Source organism: Pseudorasbora parva, chromosome 8 (genome assembly GCF_024679245.1).
Source record: "Pseudorasbora parva isolate DD20220531a chromosome 8, ASM2467924v1, whole genome shotgun sequence".
Taxonomy (NCBI): Eukaryota; Metazoa; Chordata; class Actinopteri; order Cypriniformes; family Gobionidae; genus Pseudorasbora; species Pseudorasbora parva.
Window position 1 is genome coordinate 38,582,347 of NC_090179.1, and position 17,055 is coordinate 38,599,401.

The 17,055-nt window shown below is 38.1% G+C and overlaps 1 protein-coding gene across 3 annotated transcripts in view; it reads right to left on the bottom strand.

Moving 5' to 3' along the window:
* Positions 1-538: 538 nt before the first annotated feature.
* Positions 539-17,055, bottom strand: part of arhgap32a (Rho GTPase activating protein 32a) — a 46,054-nt gene continuing 29,537 nt past the window's right edge. For all 3 annotated transcript variants that reach the window (XM_067451166.1, XM_067451167.1, XM_067451169.1), the window contains 15 exons: positions 14,647-14,739; positions 13,640-13,762; positions 13,481-13,558; positions 12,647-12,728; positions 12,224-12,373; positions 12,032-12,134; positions 9,127-9,271; positions 8,954-9,036; positions 7,657-7,764; positions 7,422-7,567; positions 7,113-7,314; positions 6,876-7,021; positions 5,407-5,481; positions 4,460-5,110; positions 539-3,572 (listed from right to left, as the gene is read on the bottom strand). In XM_067451166.1, coding sequence (XP_067307267.1) covers positions 1,312-3,572; positions 4,460-5,110; positions 5,407-5,481; positions 6,876-7,021; positions 7,113-7,314; positions 7,422-7,567; positions 7,657-7,764; positions 8,954-9,036; positions 9,127-9,271; positions 12,032-12,134; positions 12,224-12,373; positions 12,647-12,728; positions 13,481-13,558; positions 13,640-13,762; positions 14,647-14,739 — 4,446 coding nt within the window. In that variant the 3' untranslated portion in view covers positions 539-1,311. The remainder of the gene's footprint in view (positions 3,573-4,459; positions 5,111-5,406; positions 5,482-6,875; positions 7,022-7,112; positions 7,315-7,421; positions 7,568-7,656; positions 7,765-8,953; positions 9,037-9,126; positions 9,272-12,031; positions 12,135-12,223; positions 12,374-12,646; positions 12,729-13,480; positions 13,559-13,639; positions 13,763-14,646; positions 14,740-17,055) is intronic.

Consider the following 17,055-nt stretch of genomic DNA (forward strand, 5'->3'; position numbering starts at 1 on the left):
ATTTTTAATTAACATCTAATATAGCATCCGCCAGACAACTCCGCAAGTCACCACCTTTGTTTCATTTATGTCAACATCCTGACAGTTCAAAACCTTAAAACCAAAATGCCTGGGATAAATGTACAATAAACGTGGTCTTGCAGAAATAATAATTGTATTGCATCAGAAACCTAGTGCCTCTCAGAACCTTTGATGTGCCCTCACGTTAACGCATATGGAGGAAACTTCACCATTAGATATGTCCTCCAGTGCAACAGTGCCCTCTGCTGTTCACTGCTCAACATCTGCAGGGACTATCAAACCAGTGTCATCAATGACTAGTAATATAACTTCCAGACTTGAAGAGTCCGATTAAAATGATTTAACAAATCGCCCCAATCAACCCTTTAAACAACAGTGGTCTCCAATTTAAGAACGCAACCTGTCTTCATATGGTTATAATTCAACAACTATTTGCCAGGATTTTGTCCAAAGGAACAAAACATGATGGTCTACTAAGCACCGATTATTACGTTAAAAGCAACAACGGTACATATCATGATTTTGAATAAATAACTTTAATGAGAGTAAAGCAAAATGAAAAACACACACACACACAAAAAAAAAAGAAATCATAAAATCAACACAAAAAAGAACAGTACACTAGTTAAAAATTAAAACAGCAGTTGATTAAAACAGCATAATTTCGATGTAACCATGTAATGATTACTACAAACAAACAATCGATTTTGATGAAAGCTCACTCGCACCTTTAACTCAGTGAAGACGATCAAAAAAAGTGAAAAAGGATCATTTTACATAACACAGACCAACTATAAAGTGCATAATTGTAAAATTCAGAGGAAAAAACACTTCTGTGACCTTTCATAGTTATTATCTTTAAAAGTCAGATCATATATAATTGTTTGATTCCACAGTGATGGTACATCAAAAAACTACATTCTTTACCCAAAAAAACAAGGCAGTGGCTCCTATGGCAAACTTTGAAAGCCTTTGTTCATTTTTCATCAACTTCTGACCTCTAGTAACAAAAGGACAAAATGAACGCAACACTTCAAAAAATCCATAAAGCCACGATAACCCATTACCATGATGCATGAGTGACATCCCTAATGTACAAGGTGTTAGCTTAAGCCATTTGAACTGTAATATATAGAATATACAGTGAAAGACACCCTTCAGTGAACAATTAAAGCATATTTAAACATCTTTAAATATTATTTTTATGTGATTTACAATAGAAAACCACTGCCCTGCAGAGTTTGTACATTTTTGGATAATTTAGTACAGTTTTTTTTCCTTTTTTTTCTGTCATTCAGCATAAATCTGCATCTCAGGCCTGAGCTCTGTCTGGTGAAAACCTGCGTGGCCCACCGCTGTGGAATACAGTCTGTTACTATGAAGCGGCATGCAGCCATAGTTCGGGAAAACGCCAGAACTTGCCCGGCTGTTCTTAGGGACTTTGGGATGAATAGATACATAACTTTCAGAATAGTCAGATGGCACAAACATGCAACGAGTTCTTGTCCTACTTTGGGAAGAGAACGAAAGTCTAGGGTCCCGGTCCAGGGGAATTTTCGCTTGACTAGGTGGATGGCGAATTTTTACACTTTGCGATCTCTTTGACCTCTGAGGGTCCCTGCTCATTGCTCGCATGTAATGGTAGTCCTCTTTGGAGTTGCTGAGAGTCTTATACCTCTGCCTGTCTTGGTTGCGGTGTGTCACACCGAAGCTATTGCTGGACCCGGTGTGTTTGAAGTCAGGGCAGCTGTACTCCTTATGTAGGGTCAGGTTACGTGGCAGTGCTTGGGTCTCGAGTCTGTGTTGTGGATAGTTGTGCATTGATCGACTCGGCTTCATTATAAGAGCTGATTTAGATCCCTGCCCACTACCATGCCTGTCTGACTTCGAGGGCACGGGCATTTCAGGCTCAGAAAGTGGGTGCTCTGGGGAGTAATGGGACACCATGGTCACCCTGTACTTCCCATCAGCCCCTTCAGTTGAAATCAGCATCTCCTTCCCAGAGTTTGACCTGCTCCTTGTGTGCGTCGTTTCTTGGCACTGACGGTCGCCTCTGACAAGATGAGGCTGGGACACAACTGGACCCGATGACCTCTCCCTGGCTGCGTTTTCCTTCCTAATGGACTGACTAAAATGTCGATCAGATAAACCTGAATTAAAAGCCCCGTAGAGAGAAGGGTTCTTCATTCTTGGCTGGAGACCGACATCTCTGGTAATGAAATCGGACTCATTGTTCACCGGGAGGTTGCGTAGAGGCTTGTGGTAGTACTCTGTACTGCCCGTAACCGTTGATGAACGAGAAGGCAGTTTGCCAAGTGTGTAAGAGAGAGTGTATCCATGACTGTTCTCTCGGCACTGATTGTATCGAGCCTCTGAATAGGGGCTGTACCTATACCGAACCTTCCCATCTTCAAAGTAAGGCCGCACTTGCTGGATGTCCGATGCCGGTGGTTTTTGGTAAGGTTTCCTCTGGCTGCCTTGATGCTGGAGGAAGAAAAACTTGTCCTCTGGTGGAGTGTGCATTGAACGTACCCTGCGTATAGTGGGGTAGACGGAGGCTCCATCCAATGGTGGATACCTTGGTCCTCCATGTCTATAGAGGCCGACTGAGGAGTAGTCTTCCCGTTGACCTTTATATTTAATTGACTGGTGTAGGGATCGTGGTGCAAGGGTATTGCAGTAATTTCTTGAGAGAACTCTGGGGTGGGGATGTTCATCGTCCGGCTGATAATAAGGGGTGCTTTGCCCAGCTGGACTTGACCAGTGTTGGGAGTAAGCAGACCTTTGGTCTTTAGGTGTGTACTGATACACTACACTCGGTGGAGTGCTTGAGGCTTGTGGAAGAGCTTCGTGCACTGAAGCAGGTATGGCTGTTTCTGCCAATATGGCTCGGAAGTTGGCGGCATTAGCAGCCTGCTTGTTGTGCAGTGCATCGATGGCTGAAGGACTATCCAAGGAAGAAAATCTATCAGAATGAGTTGGCTGTAAACTTCCACCTACCTCCATCTCAACCTCAAGACTTGATCCACCTCCATCTGTACCAACTCCAACATGACGGATGTTATCTCTCATAGATGTCTGGCTCTTTGAAGCCGGCTGAATCTCTGGATCTCTGCGAGGAGAGAAACCCTGAGAGGGCACATGGGCGCCCTGGCCACCAGCTGGTGCATCGCCGCCATCAGAGAAGCTGAGTCCGCTCTCACTTCCATGGCAGGCGCAGGTGCTGCGTAGGCTGCCTGCATCGGTGTGGCTCTCAGTAGACATGGTGCTTGATGGATCTGGGAAAGTCCTGCTAGACACATACCGTTCCTCTCTATCAGAGGATGTCTGTAGAGGAGGAAACTGGAGAGTGAAGAGTGGGTTTTGATGATGAACTGGAGAAATAGGTGTGGGAGGTTCAGAGCTTCCACGTTTGCTGAGTCGAGTAGCCTGCTGGGCGGATTCTGCTAGCGCTAGGGCTAGCATACGGGCGGCACTTTTTACTGAAGGCTGGGGAGTTATGAGAGACACAGACCTCACCAAACCAGGCGTACATTCAAATGTCACTGCACCTAGAAGGAGAAAAACAAACCAACACTATTAAATAGAGGAACACAAGACAAAAATACAATTTGAAAGAAAGCCAGAAAGTTGGCATTCAACCATTCTCTTGCAAATATCCTATTCCAAATATTCCATTAGGTAAAATACTAGTGTTGCTACCATTGTTAGCTTTCTCTCCTCATTATTAATTGTCTTTATTCTATGGCAAGCCATTTTTACTTTTATTGATTCACAGGGTTTCAATTCTTGATATCAACAATTTAAATTTTCATTAGTTAAAATGCTAATTATTTATATCAGCAATTGAACAATTAGCATTTCTGACATCAAGAAGTGATCATTGATATCAAGTATCATTAATATCAAGAATTCAATTCCTGATATCAATATAATTTCAGATATCTAAAATTGCTTTCTTCCTAGTAAAAATCCCATTCACGATATCAGAAATTAACATTGTCACCAGTGGCAGTTGAATTATTGATAAAGAATATAAATCCTGTGAATGATTAAAAGTCAAAACGGCTTGCCATACTATTCCTTCAAGTTAAATGCTAGTCTTGCAAATATTATGTCTTTTTTTATTTTGCTAACATTCCCAAATGAAGGTATTCATACCCTTAAGCTAGTTCCAGGGGGTACTTAGATGTTTTTATTTTGCATCGTTAATCCAATAAATTAAAAAGTACTACTTATATTAGGGCTGTTAAAATATGTATTTATAAACTATTTAGTGTCGTAATTAACAGCTTATCACATTCAGTTACCGTTTTAGGGAAAGTAAACAAAATAAATAAGTGTTGGATTCAACCATTTCTGTAGATAAAGCTTGTAGCGGAACACATTTTTATATGGATAATTCGAGTATTTGGATGAATGTGAGGCTGCCACTGACCCGAATCTGCTCTCCTGTGCTCCTTGACATCTGCATATTTATTTTCCGTTTTGCAAAAACTTGCTGAACGCTGATGGCCTTCACCACCTCTTGCGGACACACTGGGCTTTTTCACAAGAGACATAATGTCAGAAGGACAGGACACAGTACTATTCTTTGCTACTGAGCTCTTTGCTGTGCCCTCTTGGCCAGTCTTAGAGGTTCCCACTTCCAGGTTAGTGGAGGCGGATGGCACTTCAGAGGGTTTGTGATTTGCATCTTCTGAGTGCAGTGGGATGAGATCAGGTGGCTGGGATGGACTTGTGACTTTGTCTGAAGGCTCAGAATCAATGCGGCTGCCTGCCGCCTTCTTGCGACTGCCTCTTTTCTTCCCTTCAGATACTGTGGGATCAACCAGCTGCGCGGACTGAAAGGCCAGCGGGTCTATGTCTAAGGAGGCTATGCTAATAAACTCAGCTTCTGCTGCCGGGTGGGGTGGAGATATAAGAGCTGGCACACAAGAGGAAGAGGAAACCGTGTCCTTTTTGTGGTATTTGAGACTGGACCGGGAGTCTCCAGTCAATCTGCTGTCCAGCAGCTCCTCATTAAAGGAGATTGACAAAGCATCACTGGTGGAGAGCGGTCTACGTGGACGATAGATATTTGATCCACCTGAGACAGAACAGAGATCAGCCTATGGATTAACATACAATAACAACCGTAACAAGCGGAAAGTCACAACTGTATTAAAGGTTCTGTACAGGGCCCTTTCTCCTAAACCACACCGCCAAAGACATGTCAGCAAACCCCGAAGACACATTAACAGAATGTGAGAGACAGATGTGATATCTCAGGAAGCATATTTCAGTGTTATGTGTTAGGCAAGAAAATATTTGACAAGTGGTATAAAAAAAGCTTAAAGCACCTTTAAATATGGAAATAGAAAAAAAGTGAAATAGGATTTTTACCCTCAAAGTTATGTGAAGAGGACAGAGATTCTTCACTTTTAGCAGATCTTAGTGTTCCAGTGTCACCTCTTCCGCCTGTAAAAATGAACCAGAGTTCAATGACTACATTTTTTTTATTTTTTACTATTATCCTGCTAAATACTTATGCTAATACTATGGTTAAAAAGTATGAGGCCAGTTAAAAAAAAACTTTCTTTGAAAGCCATTACTGTCAATTTAATCAAATGAATGCACCCCCCCCCCCCTTAAAAAAAGGTTGGTTTCCATAAAAAAAAAAAAAAAAAAATCTGAAGAATCATGTGACACTGAAGACTAGAGTAATAATGCTGAAAATTAATGCGTCATCAAAGGAATAACTGACTATTTAAAATAAATATATATTTAAAAATAAAAATAAAGGCACAGTATGGAAGTTTCGCCGCTAGAGGTCACCATTTCAAATCAAAGGCTTAGCGTGATGATGCTGTGAATGAGCGTGGAATCATGGGAGTTGTATTCTTGACTCTTCACCTCCACAGCCGATTGAAAGGAATCCGATGTACTCAGGCAGGATGTTCATGTTCACGAATGTTTTAAAGTATTATTAACGTTACGGTAGTATGAAGCGGGACATGTCGAGAGCCACGGGAGTGAAAGATAAAACTTTGCTCGCGGTGAATCAAGAAAACAAGTGATTCAAACAATAAGACTTACTGTGCTGCTCTATATAACCATGAGTAGTTTTCTGTTGATAAATGTATATCCAAACAGGTGCTCGCCTGTCTAATAAAATACGTACTATATTAAAGTGTCTTTGGTATTTTCATGGTTTCTACGGAAATCAAGGGGAGCGCGGATATGACGACATTGACAAACACCCGTCCATAACCCTGGTTAAAATAGCTGATTTCTCTGCATTTAAACATTGTTAGAAACATTTCAAGTACACATCAACAAAATATATAACATTGTTCTAGTGGTTTTTAGATATTTGAATCTTAAAACTTACATACCGTGCCTTTACTTGAAACAATATTTCAAAATATTACAGTTTCACTGTATTTTTAATAAAAACAAAAGCCATGGTAAGGATGAGAAATTCCAGTAACGCAATTTTAAGGTTCAGTTATTAACTATTAACTAGTTGCTTATTAGCATGCATATTATTTGGATATTGGCTGTTTATTAGCACTTATAAAGCACATATTAATGCCTTATTCTGCATGACCTTATTTTACATACCTTAATCCTACCCAATACCTAAATGCTACAAAAACTACCTTACTAACTATTATTAAGCAGTAAATTAAAAGTATATTGAGGCAAAAGTCGTATTTAATAGTGAATATGTGTTCCCCATTCTAAAGTGTTACGGAAATTTCTTTTAAAAACACGTGACAGGGATGACTAAAAATGCCCTCTAGGTTAGGCAGCTCACTAGGATTTGGAACAGGTTGATATAAAGTTTTTAAAAAATGTCAAAGCTGCACCTGGAAGGGGTGTGGTTTTCATCTCATTAGGCTCACTGGGATGCCTGTGCAGTTTGGGTTTGGCAGTAGTAGAGGACTTTCCCATATTAAAGAAGGAAAGCCAGTTTCCCACGGGAGACTTCTTTGCCTTGGTTGAGCCCTTCTTCCTACATTTACCAGCAACAATTTCCAGTTACTACTCCACATACTCTGCATTTTTACTCAATGATAAATACTACAAGACTAGAACCGACAGACCTTTCAGAAGGGAAGTCTATGACGGTGTGGAACTTGCCCTGCAGGGCAGCAGGCCCCTCACCCACATCGATGTACTTGCTGTCGGGAGACACGGGAGAGATGAGCTGGGCTTGAGTCCGGGCTTGGGCTTCCTCCAGAGAAAGCAGCTTGGTGGATGGAGAGCTCACCATTAGTGTCTTGGGTCGAGCTAAAGTGGTGTGTCCTGCGGATTCAGGTTAGAGTTATGAGCTCATTTAATATCCTCATTAGTAGAGTCTCATCTAAAAATCAATTCTGGTGGGAGGAGAATTGCCGAGGCTCATTTCTCACCTGTGCTGTGGCGGATCAGAGTGTTGAGTTTGGAACTGAACAGAACATCGACGTGATTAAGGATGAACTCCACAACAACTGACTGAACGCGTACTTCCATGAAAGCAGAGGTACCGCTGAAACACGCTGACTCGATCTGTTTAGACCTGTGCGGAACATTTGAGGGACGGTGAATTTTTTGGACACAAGTAACATCTTCACAGACACATTTACCCAAAAGCACTGCTGAAGTCACCTGAGAAGATTTGGAGCCCAGACAATTGCAAGGTTTTTGCAGTGCATGTTGGTGACGGCACTGTATGTTCCCATACGGGATAAATGTCTCATGAGAAACTCGAGAGTCCTGGAAACGAGGCACAAGAACAAAGATGTCCATTAATATCCTTATGGGATAGTTCACATTAAAAGTGGCATCTTTTATTCTTCCTCAAGTCAATTATTATTATTTTTTTACAGAACAAAGATATTTTAAGAACGTTTTCGTCTACTGGTTCCCACTCACTTTCATTTAAAGGGTTAGTTCACCCAAAAATGAAATTGATGTCATTAATGACTCACCCTAATGTCGTTCCACACCCGTAAGACATCCGTTCATCATCGGGACACAGTTTAAGATATTTTATATTTAGTCCGAGAGCGTATGCAAGTGTATGCACACTGTACTGTCCATGTCCAGAAAGGGAATAAAAACATCATCAAAGTAGTCCATATGTGACATCAGTTAATTAATTAGAATATCTTGAGGCATCGAAAATACATTTTAGTTCAAAATGATCAAAAAATACGACTTTATTCAGCATTGTCTTCCGTGGTTGTATTTAATCCTCAAATAAAAATTCAAACGGTTATGAATCAGCGTATTGATTCATGATTCGGATCGTATGTCAAACTGCTGATATCACGTGACATTGGCGATCCGAATCATGAATCAATACGCTGATTCATAACTGTTTGAATCTTTATTTGAGCTTTGAAAACAACCACGGAAGACAATGCTGAATAAAGTCGTAGTTTTTGATCATTTTGGACCAAAATGTATTTTCGATGCCTCAAAAGATTCTAATTAATTAACTGATGTCACATATGGACTACTTTGATGATGTTTTTATTCCCTTTCTGGACATGGACAGTATAGTGTGTATACACTTGCATACGCTCTCGGACTATATATAAAATATCTTAAACTGTGTTCTGAAGATGAACAGAGGACTTACGGGTGTGGAACGACATTAGGGTGAGTCATTAATGACATCAATTTCATTTTTGAGGGAACTAACCCTTTAAACACCTTCTTCAAAAGATCTTATTGTGTTACACAGAAAAAAAGTCATAAAGGTTTGGAATGACATGAAGATGACTTAATATTGGGGTGAAATCCCTTTAAATTGAAACACGGATGCAATTCTTTACTTTTTATTATTATGCATCACATATTTACACATCACATATTTTAAGCATTTAATAATCATCTGATGAAGAGAAAACTGCACTTCTGTTTCTCATCAGCAGAGGATGCTGTGCGCTCTTCTAACCTGTAGTGTGGTGGAGGCAGCTGCTGTATGACGTCATGGACTTTGACCAGCCTCTCCTCATCAGAAGCTGCTGATACAGCGTCCTGGAAAAATATGCCAAAACATCACCCCTGTGCTCCAATACTGGAACTACACAAAAAAGCATCAATGTATCGGTGTAGTTTGAAGCTTACAGAAAATTTCTCATATAGCTGATAGGTCAGCAGTGGGTTGGGAAGCTCCCGGAAGTAAAGTTTGCACAGCGATCCCACCGAATGAATGTCCTGGACGTAGCTGTCCTTCGTGAGATCTGGAACATGCTCCGAGTCAAACTCGTGCCTGCAGACACAGGAAGTTGATGCATTTTCTTTTAGATATATATTTTTTAACTGTACTGAACTTTCTGTTCACCCAAGAATCCTAAATAAAAAAGTATCATGGTTTCCATTAAAATATTAGGCAGCAAAACTGTTTAACTGTTTACAATGATACCATTTTTACTGTATTTTGGTCAAATAAATGAAGGCTTGGTGGGCATAAAAGACTTAAAATCTTACCAACCCCATACTTTTGAATGGTAGCGTATATATACACTCAGAGATGGCATAATACATGGAAATGTATTTTAAATAAAAAATACCTCAGTTAAAAAGTCTCAAAATAAAATACCAAATAATGTGTGGAAAAATACAGTATTTTGTATTTTGAAAATACACAAAAATTCAGGTGAATTTGACCATTCAGTGTTAGGCTAAAATCTATCTGGACCTATTCTGAATGTAAAGAACTTTTTGGTGAATACAACTGCTTAGAAACTTTTGTTTTCATTTCAGCTAACACCAATTTCTCAAAAAGTCTGGGTTTAAGGTGTCATCTGTGTACCATTTCTTTACTTATGTCTGAGCAGGTTACACTGCAGCTTATTTTGTTTTCGTTTGGGGGATTTTGTTTCCAAAGATGAACAAAGGTTAAGGTTTTGGAGGGACATGAGAGTGAGCAATTAATGACAGAATTTTCATTTTTGGGTGAACTAACCCTTTAACTAATGAAAGCAATTATTCAAGATAAATAAACAGTCAATAGTAAAATAAGAACAAAGAAACAAATGACAAGTTATAGGACAATTAAAAACAACAGCAAGATACAAATTAAATAAATAAAGAGAGCCAAGTAAGAAATGCAATAAAGTAATCAAATGTGAAATTAAACACTGCAGAGTCTTCACTGTACTTATTTATTTATTCAGTCAAGGGTGGTTTTGAAATGTTTGCGTGTATTTGACCATTTAGCCATGCAAAAAAAGCTTTTATGGGAGATTGTACTTTTAATAACTCCATTCATCTGTTTCTTTATCGCTATCATGACAATAACTCCTACCCACAAACTGCATACTGCGATATATAAACAATTTTAAAAATGGTTCATTATGATTGGTCAATGTTTTATTGCCAATTTATTCACACAGCGGTTCTGAGCGTCACTACACAACACCCACTCTCACAACATAAACATATGTTTGTTCTCAATTGATATTGTTCATTGAGGCTTACTGTATTATTGTGATGGAGAGACAGAATGTATTACCTTCATTCAGATATGGTAATTTTCCATCAGGTCAGCCCAATGTTCATGTCTACAGCGATATCCTGTCGTTTTAACAGTTAAGGGATTTTCCTGTGTCCTGATACTGACAGCGCTAGTTAAAGCATTTGTCAGTTGTGTCTTGTTCACAAAATGTTTCAGTCCTTTCAATATAAAAATCTTCGCTACTGACTGACTCACTCATTAAGACGGTCTTTGACGCCATCTAATGGCATAATAATGTAACTTCTGTTGCTATTCACAATCAGGAACTATTTTTTTCAGTGGAAGGTAGCATTTTAGTGATTTTACTTCATGAAAGTTACATTGATACATTGATTTTTGGCTTTAATATTTGTATTGTGTAGTAACTGTTTTATAAAAGCAATAAGTTACTCAAGGCTAGAGCTGGCACACTCTTGTATGTTATTTTTACATAAAGAGTGCATCTATTTAACTTTTTCTATATCATCACCACAATATAGTATATCATCATATCACCCAGTTCTAGCAAACAGTAATGCTTAAACATAATTGACTAGCAGGTTGATAAAACCAACAACCAATTCAAGTCATAATGTCATTTTTTCACCGCTAGAGGTCACTTATTCAAAACAAAGACATAGCTTGAAGACGCCTTGATTTTCACAGCACTTTTATTATGCCACAGACGACCATACACAGCGTTGTTTTATCGTATTACATACATTTGAGTGTGTTGAGTTGTTATAATGGTACTCTGAGCGTTCGCTCAGCGGCGACTATGAGACACTTGTTCACACCGCAGTGAGCTAGAGGGATATTAGTCATGGTAAAACATGGTACTCGCGGTAAATCAAGAAAACCAGATTTAAACAAAAGACTAACCGTGTTGAGCTGTATAACAATGATTATTATTCTGTCGATAAATGTATCCAAACAGTTGCTCACCTGTCTAATAAAACAAAGCTTATTTGGTGTTCTCATGCTTTCTACATGAAATCGGGGGAAACGCGGATATGATGTCATTAACAGGCGATGCACGGACACAGTCTGTGTCCTGGTTTAAATTGCTTATTGATCTGGATTTAAAATCTCTTGGAAACATTTGGGATAATGCAAGTACTCAAGTTAACAAAATATATAACACTGTTCTAGTTGTTTTTGAATACTTTAATCCAAACATCTTACATATTTTTCCTTTAACTATGAAGACTGACTGGCTAACACCATTTTCCCCTTGCCAGTTGCTTTTTTATTTCTTCATGTCATCTGAAGGCACAAAGTATTTTATGTTTTTTGAAAATACAAAAATACTTAAATGTATTTAAATACAAATTGCATAGGTTTTTGTGTGTGTGTGTGTGTGTGTGTGTGTGTGTGTGTGTGTGTGTTTGTGTGTGTTTTAAAGGCTTTAAAATACAACATATTACGGTATGTATCTGAAATACTGCCAATCCCTTTATATACTGTTCACATTTTTATATACAACTGAAAAATGACAACATTTTCTATGCATTTTTGAACCATAAACCTCACCTCAGTTTCTGAATGTTAGAAGAAATTCCAGACAAGCGGTAAATTCCATCCACGACTCCATGTCTCTCAATGAACTCAGTGCAGCTTCTGATGACCTGTGGAACTGTTGGACACACATGAAATCTGCAATTTTAATACATCTACACAAAATGACCTATTAGATGCAATATGCAAATGTCTCTCTGCTCATACCATCATGGCCTGAGTTGAGCAAATGTTCTCCAAGGTCACAGCCGAACACCCTCTCTTTCAGGATACCTCGCTGTTTCAGCTTCTGCTTGGTGGGACGCGACTTCATGAATGTGCGCAGAAATGTGATCAGCTTGCCATGCTTCTTAGACACTACAGAAAACGAAAATAACAAAGCTTTCAAATCAATGTTACCAGCTAGTAACACCTCTAAATATTCATTTGAAATTGTATTAATAACAATACACCTATGAGAAAGAGGCTTTATTCTGCCTTCAAAATTGATGGTATATATAATTTATAATGCGTTACATTATTTTTATTTAATTATCCTGATCAGCTGATGAGTGTCATATCTCTAAAAGAAGAAATGTAGGGTGTTACACTTATCTTCATTTTACAATATTCTGGGCAAAAAGTGTGTACCTGGTTTGGCCAATGAGCTGGTCACGTTTGAAGGGATTTTCTCACTAATTAGTTCCACACATTCAGATGGAAAGAATCCCACCTGTGAATGGAAAGGAAACGATGAACGCTGTGAATCCAAAACTATTATAATTACCCTATTAAACAGTCTGAATCCCTTAAAGACACAGCTGTGAACAAATCTGTGAATCCCTCAGTATATAAAATTTACAATCTTGCTGTAGCATAATGAATACATTATCTATCACCCTGTGTATCACTAGAAATTACTTTACAACACGTTTATCACCACCAGGAGTTGATATTGTGACTCAGATGTGACCAATAAAACTGCAAAAACTTCTCAAATGTATAGTAAACATAATTCTAAAGTGATGACAGTTTTCAAACAAATAAGGGATTTTTAATGGAATTACACATGCAGTGGAATAAACTGCAGTGCCATGACATAAGGGAAATATATGGTGACTTTATTTTGAAGAATATTGCAATATAAAACATCTGTTTTTGTTTTTAGAGAACTTAAAGAAAGTAAATAAAGGAAAAAGTTAAATAAAGTTAAATAAAATAAAGTAGAGTAGAGCAGAGTAAAATAAAGTAGAGCAGAGTAACGTAAAGCAAAGTAATTTAATGTAAAGTAAGTAAAATCTATTAAAATAAAGTGAAACAAAGTAAAATAAAAAGTAAAAATGTAAAGAAAAATAAAGTTAAAGAAAGTAAAGACAAATCTATTAAAAACAAGTAAAACAAAGTAAAATAACAAAGCAAAAACAAAATAAGGTTGAACAAAGTAAAGTAAAGTAAAAGTAAAACAATGCAGCATTCTACACCCACTTGAAAACCATGTTTGCCCCTCCACCAGCCAGTGTCTTCTTTAGGAGGCATATCAATTACTGATACTATGTCTCCAACCTTTGAAAGAGAAATTACGCTTCAGTTACTAATACTCCAAAAAATACTATAAACCAAATCTATATATAACAATACTAATACCTCAAAAGAAAGCTCATCTGCTGCTTGGGCGATGTAACGTTTTATGACATGGGCCGCAGCTACAGCGGGAACATTAATAGATGATTCATCGTGAACCAGCAGGTGGTTCCCTTTGTTATCAATCTAAGAGTGAAGAAAGACGCATAAAACATGAGCACATGCTGATATAATCCGTAACCAATAAAACATCACCTTATGTAGTGATTTCATATTCCCTTTTACGATGGATGACCTGAAAGGTGCAATGTCAGTGTGGAAAATACACAAGACGCTGGGAAAGAGCAAGCAAACAGCTCATGCGACGGAGAACGCTGAGACAAGTTGAGTCAGGCTTCTCCTATCCCTGTAAATGACTAACTACATATAAAAAAGTGGGTGTGAACTGTTGTATTATACACAAAGGTCTGAAGTCTATACTAAAGTGGGATTGTGTTTCATTACACATCGTGAGAAATATCCTGTTGCTAAAGCAAAGGTGTGAAAACTCTTTTGTTGCACTGCAGAAAATGCTTTTCTTACTTAGTAATTTTGATTTGTTTTTTAGTCAAAATATTAAAAAATTCTTACATTAAGAAACATTTACTAGACAAGTAAAAATGGTCTTATTTTGGAAAAAAGTAATTTAAAATTAAGAGAGTTTTTGTTTAAAATAAGCTAAATAATCTGCCAAAAGAGTAAGATAAATAATCTTGTTTTCTGTTTGAATTTTCTCACCCCATTGGCAGATTATTTAGCTTATTTTAAGCAAAAACTCTCTTAATTTTGAGTTCTTTTTTCCCAAAACAAGACAAATATTTTTGCTTGTCTAGTAAATACTTCTTTTAGGAATTTTTTGATATTTTGAATAGGAACAAGACAAAAATACAAAGTAAGAAGAGCAATTTTTGCAGTGTGAATACAGTATGGTCAAATGGCATCTGTATTTTAAGAGGCAGGATTTGGGCAGGCAGCCACAGAAAGCCTTCAGGTGTAGTGTATAGCTTAACAGGCAGGAGTGACATTTATACCTCCATCCATGTGAGTGCTGGCCCGCAGTTGATCTTGTTATCAGCGATGGCTGAGAGACGGGAAATGTACGCAGTAATCATCTGAGAAAGTGTCTAGGGAGGAAAAAAACAGACCCAGAGAACGGATAATAAACAAAGAGACAAGTTTCAACACTCTCATTGTGGTCCCTTTGAGATATAATCCATTGATCTAACACAATAACTGTTCCAAACCAGACAGGCCTTGTTGTCTGCCATCTATATTGTGGCTTCTAATAGAGCATTCTAACTCAACTGAGCCTCAAACGTCTAAATTGACACATGCGGCATGGGCAGCAACAATATGTGATGCATAAATAGAGCTTTGCACAGGAAGTAAGCATAGTGAGTTTGACGTGTGTGCAACAGGTGAGCTCTGAAAGTAACCTAAAACTCCCATTCATTTGGTCTGAAGGTGAACTGTTTTTTACAACTAAATTTTAAACCTTTAAAGACATGCCTGCTGTGAGCTATACAGTTGTTAAAGTTAGAGTTAAAGATTATTATTTCACTTTTAAATAAACGTTTGCTGATAATTTACTCACCCCCATGTCTTTCTTTCTTCAGTCAAAAAGAAATGAAGGTTTTTAATGAAAAATTTCCAGGATATTTCTCCATATGATGGACTTTAATGGGCACCAAACGATTCAAGGTCCAAATGAGTTTCAGTGCAGATTTAGAGGGCTTTAAAAGATACCAGACGATGAATAAGGGTCTTATCCAGCGAAACGATTAGCAATTAAAACAAAAACAAAAGTTAACGTTTTATAAGCACAAATGCTCGCCTTGCTCTGTTCTGTGATGCGTTCGTGACGTCACGTAATATGCAATTACATTGAAAAGGTCACGCTTGACGTAGGTGGAAGTACCGAATCAGTGTTTACGTCCTCGACGTCACGAACGCATCCTTTTTTCCAAAGGACTGATCGTTTCGCAAGATAAGACCCTAATTCATCGTCTGGTATCGTTTAAAGGGATACTTCAATGCTTTTTCATATTAAACTGTTATTCCCTTAACTAAAACGAGTGATACATACCTCTCTCTTCTAAGTGTGTGCACTTAATCTCTCTGACGCGTGGTGATGATCTGATAGCATTTAGCTTAGCCCACTAAGCCCAGTTCATTCACTATGGTACCAAACAGAGATCAAGTTAGAAGAGACCAAACACCTCCACGTTTTCCCTTTTTAAATACAGTTACACGAATAGTTGAACGATCAAGTATGGTGACATAAAATAAAACGTGGTGCTTTCCTAAGCTGAAACATCCTCCCTCACATCTCCCCCTCCCCCCTATTGACAGAAATGAGAGAGGGAGGGGAGATGTGAGGGAGGATGTTTCAGACGGGACTTTCCGAGTCGAAGTACTCTCAGAAGTGATATTCCGCCATACATTATAGTTCTCCTTTTTAATCCGTTTAGGAAAGCACCACGTTTTATTTCAGGTCACCATACTTGATCGTTCAACTATTCGTGTAACTGTATTTAAATAGGGAAAACGTTGAGGTGTTCGGTCGCTTCTAACTTGATCTCTGTTTGGTACCATAGTGAATGAACTGGGCTTAGTGGGCTAAGCTAAATGCTAACAGATCGTCATCGCGCATCAGAGAGATTAAGTGCACACACTCAGACGAGAGAGGTATGTGTCAACTCGTCTTAGTTAAGGGAATAACAGTTTAATATGAAAAAGCGGTGAAGTAACCCTTCAAGCTGCACTGAAACTGTCATTTGGACCTGGAACCGTTTGGTGCCCATTGAAGTCCAAGACAAGGACATCTTGGATGACATGGGGGTGAGTAAATTATCAGCAAAATGTTATTTAAAAGTGAACTAAATTGGTGGAATAAATTGGTGGAAAACATGACAGTTTAAATCAATTGTATATGCGTTTGTTTTGTTTTAGTATTTTTTAACTTATTTTTTAAATAGCGTATAAGACAACACCCCATTTTCAAAATGAAAAAAATAAATGAACTCTTATAAAATATATTTTATATTTCATATTTAAAAAATTGTATCGAAAGTATGGTAAATACTGGTAAAATGTACAAATGTTCACATAAAACAAAACAAAAAACAAAAAAACAAAAAAAAATCTAAATAACCTGTAGCCCATGTGAATTATATAACAATTAGGCTATCCATCTCATAGTGTAAACCATGTAGCCTAGCAAAATTTCTTTAACAGTAGAAGTGAAACCTTACTGTAGTTTTAATTCGGGATACCATCTTATGTTTTAAAAATCATGTACAATGGAAGTTTGGTCCTGTCAGCGAGGCACGCAAACATGACAGTCATTTGCGGTAGGCTGTTCCTTGACTGTTAGCGTGTCTTTTCGCGCTCATGATCTTCTAAAATTACACTCTGACACGCCATTTTTCTTGGCACAC